This window comes from Mastigoproctus giganteus, chromosome 2, assembly GCF_048544385.1.
Source record: "Mastigoproctus giganteus isolate SK-2022 chromosome 2, ASM4854438v1, whole genome shotgun sequence".
NCBI classification, from domain to species: Eukaryota; Metazoa; Arthropoda; class Arachnida; order Uropygi; family Thelyphonidae; genus Mastigoproctus; species Mastigoproctus giganteus.
This window is the reverse complement of record NC_143576.1, coordinates 154,696,911-154,710,567: the sequence shown is the minus strand read 5'-3', so window position 1 is coordinate 154,710,567 and position 13,657 is coordinate 154,696,911. Positions and strand designations below refer to the sequence as shown.

At 37.1% G+C, this 13,657-nt stretch overlaps 1 protein-coding gene across 1 annotated transcript in view; it reads left to right on the top strand.

Annotated features, from left to right (window-relative positions):
* The window catches only part of LOC150089676 (uncharacterized), a 124,288-nt gene that overhangs the window by 107,309 nt on the left and 3,322 nt on the right, over positions 1-13,657 (top strand). The window contains exon 2 of the mRNA XM_090389592.1: positions 3,917-4,200. Coding sequence (XP_090245718.1) covers positions 3,917-4,200 — 284 coding nt within the window. The remainder of the gene's footprint in view (positions 1-3,916; positions 4,201-13,657) is intronic.

Genomic DNA, 13,657 nt, shown 5'->3' with positions numbered 1-13,657 from the left:
AAAAAAAGTTCATTCGTATAAAGAACATATTTTTTTATTTCTCTTCTGCTTTTAATACGTTGTTATTGTGTAATGCTTTAAAAGATTAATTTTCTTGGAATATCCGACTCTTATCTAAAAATGTGCAGAAGATTATAGGGGAAATATCGAAAATATACGCAAGGATGATTCAGAATTATGTAAAACTTACAAACACTTTAAATTTCTGTGCACCTTAGGCCATGATTACTTTGAACTAAGAATATTTACGTTTTATATCTTAATATTTTAAGATATACGCTTAATATTTTTGTTTCTCATAAACGCTTAATAGTAGAAATACGCTTAATATTTTTGTTTCTCATAAACTCCGTTCAGGTAAACCAGCGATTTATCGAAAGCGGCTGAAATTCGAAGAAAAAGAATCTTGAAGTAGTATGAAAACATTGCCCTCGTGGATAGTACAGTTGGTAGAATCGCCGTTCTTCCCACACCGGATGTAAAAGACCGAGTTAGAGTCCCGTCGATGACGAGAGGAATCTTTATGGGCTTTTTTTCACAAGGTGGCCGAGTTAGTCGGTCTCAGGCGAGGGTAGCGTGGTTTTTTCTACGGGAACTCGGGTTTTTTTTTATCCAGCAAACAGAAAATGGGCCACAGAACCCAAGCACTTTACAGACAATATACACGGAACAATATGGCCTTAGTCGCCGATGCTCCAAAAAAACCCTACTAGAAAACAAAAATGTTAGAGAAATGCAGCGTGCATGGGAATGTCAGTACTCTGCAAACACCTTTGCATAGTACTGACAAACATTTGGAAATTATATACGCTTGAAATGTATCACTCTTTAGAATTAAATGATAATGATATTAAGAAATTGTATTTTGCTATTTTTTAAATCTATCATATCTAATATACAACCATCATCAGGATATGAACCTTTCCCTGCTCGAAGAATGATCCTTTTCTATCGTTTTAAATAAAAGCAAATTAGTTCTGAAATTATCCTCATTGGAAATGTCGTTTAGAATAGGGCAAGTTAAAAGTACTTTTAATGATTATGTTTGCTTTGACTTCTGGAAACCATTTAGTTCCGAAAAGTCAAATCTATGCACTAATGAATTTGTTACGTATATCGTTTAAATTTTATCCGTAATATTTAGCAGTTACTTGTTTTAAAATTATTGTTGTGCTTTACTAATTACGATTGCAACTGTGCTAACTAATCCAATAAGTACATTTTAATGATCAGATTTCTGTTATTTTTCCCTATTTCTGCCCGATATCTATTACTTCAATAGATCATTTGTTATTCCAGTAGATATTATTAGCAACCTACACTACTGTTATCTGCTTGCCGTTTAATACGTTTAGATTACCATAGCTTCAGAAGTCTTAGGGATTGCTTTAAACCCCATGTAGGTCAATATTAAAGATTTGGCATAAAATAAGTTGTTTGCAAACAACTGAGGAACAGTTAATCATTAACACAAGAGACTTGAATTTATGATGCAAATTACCATTGATATATTAAAATGCAAAAAGACTTTCTTGTAGGGAAAATAAATTGATATATTTGCGAGTGAGATAAATCCGTGATAATTTTATTTGTTACAGTAATGGTTGCCCTTGAATTAGCCTGTGAGCAATATTACTCAATTTTATAGTAATAATGGTTAGCGATGAATTGCTGACTTAAAGTCAAAGTAATGACGCAAAAATCTGACACATCTTGATTTATTACCACGAACTTTGTTTTTACCAAATTCAGCTGTCCGTTTAATTTCAAGCTGTTTGTTAAATAGATCTATTAGCATAATTCATTATTAATGTATATGATTAGCAGAAAGACTCAGTTATGTAGGTAACTAATAGGAGACCATGTTTGCTGCAGAACGCAGTCTCACTTTGTACAGCCAGTAACAATGACTTGACTCGGTGTTGCATTTCAAGTAAACAGTACCTCACCTTTAGCAGAAGTATATTTATTTATAATGATTGTCATTCAGCGTCGGAACTAGATATTCTAGCGGCCGGGGAGAAAAAAAAATTGTTAAATAAGCGTTTTTTCTTTCTAATTATAAAATGCCCCTAGTTATATGTTTGAATGGTTTTTTATGGCATTGACTTTACTGCTCCTGGGGAAAGTAGTCCGTTTCCTCCTTCCTTGTTCTGGCACTGTTGTCGTAACTGAAACGGACATTTCAGAATATTTCTCCTCATGATGCATTTTGTAGAAAACTTAGTTTTCTCTTAACCACTTGCATAACTGAGGTACAGTACAACTTTATTTTCCCCCCATACAATCACTCTGCTTCGCTGACTAGAGCATTTGCGTGTCGGGTTAAAAAAAAAAACAAAAAAATGTTTGCTAAGTGAACTAATAGACTTCATCACTGAGGATAGTGGATATACAGTACTCTGAAACATTTTGAAAGATATGATTTATAAAACATTAGCCATTTTAAAATCTCAACTGCAAGAGCTGACGGAAATTCCAAAACACACTACACATTCTGTAGAGTTTTAATCCAAACGAACCGTTCTCTCTGATATAACTCCAAGTTGTTTTAGAATCTATTAATTATCGAAATGAGCGTTCCATGGGTAACCTTGTACAGCGATATTTGACAATAAGTCGTGAGAAGGAACGAAAACATGAGAACACTGGAAGCCAGGGCTTGGAATACTTACGACCATTTCCGTTTTACAGTTAGTTTTTCATTCAAAACCCTCATTATCAACGTTCGGGTACTGCTGTGGACTGCAGACGTCTTGCTTGAAAAACGATTCTCGAAAATAATTCTCATACTGGGACAAGGTCGTGATAAGATGGAAGTCAAGGCATGCAGACTTTAGCTCTCAGACGCAGCAAAATTAAATACTATCTTGAAACCGCTCTATGCTGGGGTATCAGCCAACACAAAGAAACAAGACCGCAAATTTATGTTGGGGTACCTTCCAAAACACTTTACCTTAAGATGGGCCTCACAGTTTTAACAGCGCAGAACAGGGGTAAGAGTATTCAGTGTTCCCATGTCTTGAGATAACAATTGTCACCTTCCTGAGAGGACTTTCCTTATGGGTCCAAACCGCAAGTCAGCAAGCATAATGATGAAATTACCATCACGCTGTCGTCTCGAGCAAAACAAATCCCTGAAATCATTTATAAATCTTTTGAATGCCCATATGAATAACCACAGACGTGTAAGGGAGAAAAAATGGGAGTTACTTTGTCTTTTATTCTTTTTTCCTCCGTCAGTTTATTTAGAATAAATTATGAAAGCTGTACGCATTGTACTCATCCGGTACATAAACTTAGCGAAAACTGAATACACTTTTTGATAAAAATTTGACTTTTTATGAATATTGTTTTCCTTACTATAGTTTACTAAATATTATTTAACATACAAGTACATCAAGAAAAATTTAGTTAAATTCTCTTAATGTTAAGAAAGGAAAAGTAAAATGGCGGAAAAAAAAAGAGTGCAAATTCTACTCATAAATTGCCGTTTTAAAAATTATTCATCATCATCAGCCATTTCAATCCACTGTAGGATGAAAGCTTCTCCAGCAACTTTCCAGTTCCTTCTGTTTTGTGCAATGGCCATCCATTTACTACCCACAAACTCATGAATTTCATCTATCCATCTCCTCCGTTGTCTTCTAGCTCCTCTTGCGTACCATTGTTATTTTCTTAGTCCATCTGTCATCATGTCTTCGAGCTAATGTGTCCTGCCCAAGACCATTTTAGTTCTTTAGTTTTGATAAGAATGTCCTTTGAGTTTGCTGCCTAATCCATGTGTTCCTAATCCAAAATTATATTACTGTTAATATTCGCCATTTTATAGAAGATGGCTTTTTTTTTTTTTTTTTCCGGATAAGATTTTATTTGTTAATGTTTATAAACTTTATCTATTATTATTTTCCTACAGAACATGGAAAGAGTTCTGGCAAAATATCAAAAAGGAAGAAAGAGAAAGTGGCAGTGGCTGACCACGGGCCCGTTCCAGTTACTGCCCCAACCCCGACCTCAACTGATGCCGGCAGCCCCGATAGCGACCAAGGCAGCGACAAAGGGAGCAAAAAAAAGAAAGCGCGAACCACTTTTACTGGCCGACAGATATTCGAGCTAGAGAAGCAATTCGAAGTGAAAAAGTACTTATCTTCCAGCGAGAGGGCGGACATGGCGAAACTTCTAAACGTCACGGAAACCCAGGTAAGAATACCAGCAGTAATTAAAACCATAAAGTATTATTCGTCTATCTTAATCCCTCAACTGTATAAAGACATACGGTTGTATGTTTTGAAATCTAACATTACATAAATTTACTAATCTTCTAGGTGGCGCTGAAAACATAGAAAGTACGCTAATGGGAAAACTGGTGGGTGTTGAACTTTAGAAAAAAAAAAAAAAAAAAAAAAAAAAATGGTAGTTTTCCCAGCCTTCTAAACGTTTGCAAAATACTAATATCTATATTAGTACTAATTTCAGAGAAAAATTATTCAATGAAAGCACGTATTGCATACTGCTGACCAGCTAATAATTGTTGTTTAGTGTATTTTAAATGTTATTGAAAGAGTAATACATTATGATTATACATATTCTACACCAACTGAAATATTTCTTATTGTATTTAGTGGTTGGGAAAACGCTGTTGTATTTTTCTTATTTCGTTTGAAGCAGCGTGACGTCAGAGATGTATTTATGTTGCTTATGCATTTTGGTTTACTGTTTAGAATAGAGGTCTTATTTTATTTAATTTTTTTCCCTATTAATCAAAATATTTTTTATTTTATAAATTATTCTTTCAACTTAATGCCCAGTTCTTCTTCTTGGATTTCTCCGTTGTATCAACAGTTACCCTCGACCTAACTTTTTTTTTTTAATTTTATAATTTAAATTTTGTTCCTCCACTCTTTTCTGTCCTCCCAGTCTCCATTCTTCTCTTTTCCATAGCCGCCCTCACTCCCTCCATCCATGTGCTTCTAGGTCTTCCTCTCTTTTTCCTTCTAGGGAGTGTCCATTCCATTGCTCTTTTTTGGTAATCTTTCTTCCTCCATTCTCATACCATTCTAATCTTTTTTGTTCAATTTTGTCGATGTTTATTTGAGCGTCTTTCTAGTTTAGATCTTCGGGCTGATCTTCTCCAAAAATCCATTTCGACAGCTAGCAAATTCTTCCTTTGCCTTTCCTTCATAGTCCAAAATCTCAGATCCATATAGTAAGATAATGCCCAGTTACTACGATTATTCTCTCGAAAGTTTACATTTGCTTATACGAAACTCGTTAATACGAAGTGTAAATTTTCCATTCTTTTCGTTTCGAATTAGCGAGCTTTTTGCTGTAATAAGTAGAAATATTTCGCTAAAAGTTATGGGATGGCGTGCATTGTTAGGATGCAATCATTACAATAAACTAAGGCGAATAATTTAATCATTTATGATTGGTATTTCGCGTTTGTATCTATAGCGAATATTCCAAGTGCCTTTGTCTGCAGTTGATGGAAGCGCAATTGACTGGTATAATAGGAAGGACGCCGCACAACTTAATGAGATAAAAGAAGGACATATTTCCTCGGAAGTAATGTTTACATTTTATCGTCTTTAGACGTGCCTGAAGTGTCACTCAGCACGGAACAGTGTTAGTCTAATGGCAACAAAATTTTCACGAAATACGCCGGTTTCTCTGACAAAGACAAATGAGCAGGGTTTAGAGCTGACTGGAACGGTGCACGATGTCCATCTAGAGAAACAATAAGTCATTTATCTCTGTCGGTGGCCTCGTTTATTTCTCTGAAAAGACCTACATAAAACACCGTTGTTCGATTTAATTTCTAATCCACGTGTGAAGTGAGCTCTTTGTGTCGTAACTTCGATTTGTCTAAGTAACGGGCGAATCAAACATTGCCATTAGACAACAATTGCCTCTGAGCAAGCAGCATCAATCCCAATTCGAGTAACCGGCTAAACGCTCAAGTCTTTTCTTCGTACCAAGCCGAGCTGCTCGCACACTTTCGTCAGATAATGATATTTTGAACTGCTCTCGGTATCTTTCGTTGGAACTTTAGTGAGGAGACGATTTTGGTTAATGGCCGCGTGCCTTGCCCTTCTACGACGGCATCAATATGCGCGCTCTGATTTACTCCCCAATGAACGCTATTAAGGAGATCCTGCTACACAGCGTTGTCCAGGTAACCGGCAAATAGATTGAAACAGCTGCTTTAAAGGTAATCCCATCAGTGTCATCCGGCAGCATCATATTTACAGTAATTTTTGTTTCGTGTACTTGAAGACCCCCTCGTCTTGAAACATGCTAGCGAGAGGGAGCACTCGTTGTATATCAGCGAGCGAACCTTTACCGAGTTATCAAAGATCCTCGTGTAGCTTTCAGCATTACAAAGATGGATAGCATTCCGATAATGGTACTTGAGAGTAATTGACTGTGGTCCAAGAAAAATAACTTAGCCTCGCTCCCTCGGGCACTTGGTGGGATAAATGACAACTATAACGAGCATGTTCTAGACGAGTACGCCGAAGCTAACACGGTAGCGTCATGCGTTTGTACGGGTCGTTCCGTGCTGTTAGTTTAGAAAAAATATATTGCCGTTAGATTTAAACTATAATGAATACACTTTGAGTACGTCATTCGTCTCTCTCTCTCTGATTATTGATACGAGTTTTACCATTTGCAGCTCTGCAACGGTTTTCTTAAAATAAATTGTAACGTATTAAACCAACTCCTTATATCATCTTTCTTGACTCCTTAATCCGGCCTTTAGTGAACTCCTTTGGAATTTTTTTCTTATTTTGATGCATAAATTAACTATTTATGCTAATATTTTTAAGTCCTGATAATCCTGTATCTTGTGATGCACGTTTTATGATCCTTCGTTTAACTTGTTATATTAATCTTGATGAATAGTTAAATAGCGTTTTGTATGCAATAAAGAGTTCTTCTTCTTCTTCTATAATAATCGAGACTCGAAAACGCCCGTTAGCTAAGCATTATTCTTTGGAATGCAAAGTTTATTATCCTCATATTAATCACATATCTTTTCCATTCTAATTATTATAATTTAAGCGCATTTGTATTGTAACATCTACAATGACTAATATAGAGTGAAAATAATTCTCTCCACAGGATTGGACTTACTTTTGGGGACTTTTTAGGTGTTAGCATATATGCATAAAACGCTTATTTGTCTTCGCCATATCCTCCGTCTGTTTATTTGTCCCTCCACATGAAATAACTACTCCTAAACGATGGATTTTCATAAAATTTTATATTTCGCTCCTCCAGAAAAATTTGTCTAGTTATTCCAAATCTCATTAAAACCGGTCCACTAAAAATTTTGTAATTATTATTTCTTTGTATGTCCGTCCTCATGTAATAACTGGAATCTCGGTGAATGGAACCCTTTCCATTATGTTTTATATTGGAAAGGGTTCCATTCACCGAGATTCCAGTTCCACCGAGATTGGAACGATTCATAAACGCCTCTTAAAATTTCATGTAATTCTGACCAATAAAAATTCGGCAATTTGTTATTATTTATTTTCAGACACATCCCATACACTTCATATTGTTTATTTTATTTTGGGCGTTTATTTTAAACAGCCCAACGCGTCTCGCAACTACTAAAAAAAAAAAAAAAAAAAAAAAGCAGTTATTTCAGGCCTACAAACTTTCATATAATTTTAACTCAATTACAACAGGTTAATAAGTTCTATCGGTAAGAGACACCTGGATTCCAAAAAAAAAAAAAAAAAAGGTAATATTTTAATATTTACAAATACTAAACAACTCTCAAGTTAGGGTTACAGCTTCAATCTATTTCAGTCAAATCTAACCTCTCTTTATCGAAGAAACTGGTCAAACTGATTACAAATAACTGTTGAACTACCGGGAATATAGTCTATATGAAGAAAACAAAGTACGAGGCCCAGAAAACTCCACTCCAGGATCGCATAAACAGGACTGAAGAAGGGAAACAGTCAGTTACCAAAACGTAGCCAGAATTGTTTAAGCGTTTGCCATTGAGGGAGTTTCAATTGTTCAAGTTGTAGCGTTTCAGTAATAAGTTGATTAAATCTACCATGTGGTATAATGGTGCAGTCTATCTCACAAACCAGATAAAATTTACAGCAACTCCCAAAAACAAATTCAAGTATTTGTTTAAGACAATAGTTTTATTACTAATCACGATTATATTTAAAACATTTTGTAACGTAAAATCACCAGCTGCTATGGAAATATTGTTATTATGAATTACTGGAATATATCTAAGATTTGTGCAGCGACTCCATTGAAGTTGGATGGTGGAATTCAACTTTGCTTTAAGAAAATGTAATTAGGTTTTTTTTTTTTTTTTTTTTTTTTAATCTCCTTGTAGGCGTAAAGTCTGTAAATTGGGTGTGTTCTAGGCAAGTTTCTGTTTGCTAGACTAAAAACCCGTGTTTCCGGGAGAGAGAAAAAAAACCATGCTTCCCTTTGCCTGAGACCGACTAACTCAGCCACGTTGTAAAAAAGACTCATAAAAATACCTCCCTTCATCGACGGGACTCGAACTCTAGTCTTTTTCATCCGGCGTGGGGTAGACGGTGATTCTACCAACTGTGCTACCCACGAGAGCTTTTTCTCTCCTTACAGAGTCGATTATTCTCAGATAAGGTTTTTCCTCCAGGTACTCCAGCTTTTCTGCAAGGAAAGGAACTGCCACTGAACGCGTGTATTAGTTGCCTAGGAAACTGTTCCGGTTTCCTAGGCAACTGAATACACACAAAGAAACGTAAGGTAGAAAAGGCAACGGGAAACTATCGCACTATCTTTTCCCTGAAGAAAACTGCAATGCCAGTTTGTGTATCAGGTTTCTGAGCAAACAGACTGGTCGTGGGGAATTCAAATCTAATAAATACGGAATGTGGATGATGCTCCTTTTCTTCTGTCTAATCCTGTTCTGAAAAGTAATTTTTCGGAACTGATCAAAGAAAAGCAGCGTGATTGCACATAGAAGTGGAACATAAAGGTCGTTTAACGAGTTCGTACTTTGACTAGTAAGAAATTAATATACTGTATTGACTTTGACTTGTGTGCGATTAATATACAAATAAATTGTTAAGGTTGTGTGCCAAATTTCATGGTTTTACTATGGGCATTTGTATAAACAGAAACTAAACTCAAATGAAGGATCAAGGCATGCTTGCGATCGTTTTAAAAGAAATCCAGTGAACTTTTCATTGCTTTTATCACCACGTATGAAACATGAGTTTGTCATCAGTGGCGGTCCCAAGCAGCGACCACATTACCTTATGATCAAAGTAATGTGGAATTTTTTTTTTTACTGCAGCATGATGATGTAAGCTTAATGATTCCCGTAACACTGCTTTAGCTACCCTAGGAAAGCCTGATTCCCCCCGAAAATTGCTTTAGTTCCTCCCTTTAGAAAATTTTGGATCACCACCGTCAACCACTCTTACTCTAAGACCAAAAGAGAAAGCGTGATTCTTCCTCTTCAAAGACCTTTCGTGCGCTGTATCTGGTGGTGCAAGTGAAGTCATGGCAACAGTTTTCCGGGATGCTGAGGGGTTTGTATGTCTTAGTTTCCTCGAGGGAAGGGGGGGCTGCTATTAGGCACAGCTACTTTAAAAGCTGTTAGATTATGAAATAAAAGAAAAAAAATCAAAGTTGCGACACTGCGAAATCCGAGATGTGCAGTTCTAACTATTCAATGCACCCCCATTACGATCTGCCTTCGAATGACTTCTGAAGAATCGTTTTTGTATGATGATAGAGAGGTTTTTTTTTTTTCAAATGAGGATTAAAGCTAAGGAACACAGCTGAAAGAAGTGCATATCAGGGGACAACTACATTTAAAAATAAAAAAACTAAAATGGGATACATGTGATCTTTCGTATTATAATTACTGTACACGTTTTAATATCCTCACATCCCCACCCCTTAACAGAAAGAAGGAAGTAATGGACTTTGAGCAAGTTAGTCGGTCTCGGGAGAGGTTTGCGTACTTTTGTCTCAGAGGTTTTTTTTTTTTTTTTTCCCTTATTCCGAAAAGAGACAAATTGGTCTTAGAACACATAAAATACACCTCGTGGCCTTAGTCCCTTTTGCAAAAACTCGAAATATCCACAGCTTCCCTGATCGTCGACTCTTCCAATACGCTAATAAATACCCAGATAGAGGACACGGCACGGAAATTACGTTATTTCCTAGATCACGTGACCAGACAAACCCCCTTCTCCAATCCTCTTTTCGTTTCATCTAAGCACATTAAATTCTTCGAGTAACTTTTCGAAAAGTCTCGCAAAATTTCACCACATGCGGATCTGTTAGTTAATTAGGTGGCGTTTTAAAAGCGCGCGTTGTTGCCACCTCGCCTTCTCTCTCTCTTTTGCTCGTGGGAAACGTGCTTTCAGTATCCGGGCAACCGAAGGCAAGATTGCAACACTGCACGATGCTCTGATTTATAAACAATAGCCGTGTTATTACGGCGTCAAGGATATTATAACGCAGTAAATGCTGGGAATTACAATTCATTTTCCCTTCTCAGTCCTTTTAATGCTGGGACCGAACTCTGTGGAGTCACTCAACTCATTTAAAAGCACCGCAAATGGAAAACTCACAATAAAGAGCGGAGAGAGGAGTAGGCGGCCGGGGGGGGGGAAGAGGGGGAGACACAGGAGAAAGAGGAAAAGAGAGAGATAGAGCTTTCATACTTTACGGTACAGCGACGAAGCGTGTGCTGGGTCTGCAAATTAAACGATTAATCTACCAAACCGTTGCCTTAGTCTTGGTAGCGCCATTACTTGAGGAGGGATCTAAAAAGGGGGAGGGGGGACAGCAGAAGCACTCAAAGACCCTAATATTCTTCTCCGGCAACAACTCTGTCACCGCGTTAGGGACGCGATCGATAACTCGGGGATGTCGGGTGCTACGGTGAATGTGTAATTAAAGAGTCGTCTGTAGTGCGTTAAGTCCGATCCCGTGCTCTGTCCTGTCCTCGCAGCCGCTTTGATGGGGGGAGGAGGACTTCGGTTCTTCCTTCTGACAGGTGGGAGCAGCGAGCGTGTATTCCTTATCAAACATATCAAAATCACGTGCTGTTAGTACACCCTAGGTGGATACCGTCACCGGGGGACATCAAATGTGACTCGTAGCTGCGATGGGAGAGGACAGGGTTGGGTTTTAACGTAGGCTAATGACAGCGTTCAAAGTTATCCGATGCTTATCGCGAACAGAAACAGTTTCCGTGAAGTGTTCGTAAGAAAGTCGCATGATAGATGACTCTCGCTCACGACGTTAGCATTCCGTTAAAAGAAAGAAAAACTGATGATTTATATTATTAATTACGCCAAAAGCATACTTTGACTACACGAAGTATGCTTTAATACGCCGATATCTCCATATCTGATCCCGGTTACAGTTTGTGGCCGTGTCAGGCTTGTAGTATGGCCACGGTAGCTTATCCTTTGTGTAATCTCTACCCCAAGAACGATTTATTAACGCTGCGCAGTTATTTGAGCACTTTTCTAGGTTAACTTTCGTTTTAATATCGACATAAAATTCGCGGATTCCTTTTGAAAATTCTATCGCGTTCTTTTGACCTGCCTACGCAGTACTGCGTGACCCATCTTGGAACCCCGGGAACTTATGGACAACTGGAAGGAAGATCCTTATCCAATCCAATTACGTGAAAAAGTTCTCGAAACAAAAAAAAAAAAAGTCAACATCCTAAATAACAGATAACGTCAGATCTAAGTCAACATAATAACAGGATAGACCTTAACCAGCTGGAAACAGTACAGAAAAAAGGCGACGATCAAGAATTTATAAATAACAAAATAGGGTTTTTTTTTCAGCCGTGTTATCAAGTAAGTTTGCTAATATGCGCAGTGCTTTTTTTCTTTTTCTCCGATTAACAGAAGTGAAAAGAAAATATAGTCTTATCAATTAATTACTAAAAGTATAACTTTATAAAACACTTAATAAAGTTCTTAGCTGTTCAGTTAAATGACAACTGTATAATATTTATTACTTTTCTCCCATATACTTTTTTAAGTCTCTCTCGTTCTATGATTTTGCTTTCCATTATTTAAATGTTTTCATTTCGCAATTTTCTTTTTGCTTAAAAGTTTTCTATACCTTACTGAAATAGGGACCTCATCTCAAGGGGTCGGGCAGTTACGCTTCCAGAACTATTGCTATATGCTTTGTTCTTCTCTTTATGTCTGTATGCTGTCATATTCTAAATTTTTATGCCCCGAGAATTAGAGTACTATATCGTATTTCTTCACTCACTTCGTCCTTTTTAGACTCTGCTTATTTCTTACCCTCTCCTACTCCCCCTCTCAATCTTATGAGCAAATTTGTATATACATTTGTTTAATCTGCTATCGGTTGGGCTAGCTGTTATTCTGCCAGTATGATCCTAAATTTTGATAAATTATTACATCTAACTCAGGCCTGTTAGCATATTATTAGGTCCGATTACTGACAGGCAGCAATCAGAAACATAGCTTTTACTGATTATTATTTGTAATAATAAAAATAAACTGCTATAGCTAGAGAGGTACAAATAATGCATGCATCTTATGTTAGTTTTGACCTTTTCCATTAAATAAGGGGGAGAGGTCAGATAGCGATGGCACAGTATTATGTCAAAATTTAAAACGTTAACAATTTAAACTTTTTTTGCCCCCCCTTTGAACTCCTATCGCGGTGATTTTTTTGCAGAATGTAAACTCAAAGCTACTGAGCACATCGGCATCTTGCATCTAAATAACAGTACATCATTCTATCGATCAATGGCGTTGTCAATTGCTTTCACATTGTGTGTTTGTATATATAGGACAAAGATTCTGCGAGCTATGTTATACTTTTCCATCGCTCCAATGCGACTGCAGGACGCAGCAGTCAGTAGCAATCGCTAGGACTTAACGGATTTTCTAAAGCTTGTAGCAACACGATTTCGGCAAAGTACAAGATGAGATCGCTGCAGGTTGCAAGTGGAGCTCTTATCGATTGAATGACTATTATTACTTCAGCAGAGAACTTGCATCTTTCTTTCGGGCGAGTCTGGCGAGCTTTCAAGAGAGAGAGAGAGAGAGAGAGGAAAAAAAAGATGAAAGACAGAAAAAAAATCGTGCTGTAGCTTGGATTGTTATCGGTTTATTCTCCGCTCTTCTCCTTTGTTATACTCAGGGTTAAACGCTGAATAAGCATTTGTATGAAAAGGCAAAGAGCAGACGAGAGAAAATAGCACCAAACGTTATTTTCGATGTCAATAACAATGTGGCATGCCGCTCACTGCGCGTTGTTGCACGAGGAACACGCGCTATCAGTATTGTTTATGATCTGCATATTAAATAGATCTAAGCAAAAACTTTTTCTCTCTTTCTCTTTTCGTAGAACATAATTGGAATGGAGAGTAAATGAATTCTTTAGACTTTTAGAGTTGTTTCCGCTAATCGAAAAGTATAAATAGGATTTCGTCTGACACCGCACATTTTTATTTTCCGATTTGATCCTCTTCAGAAACGAGCACCGCTAGCTGACGGGATGCGGACAACAAAAGAAATGGCAAAATAATCGCTGTACTAACCACCTGAATGTCGAGGGCTGCAAACAAAGGAAACGTAAAAGTGATTTTAAAATGAAA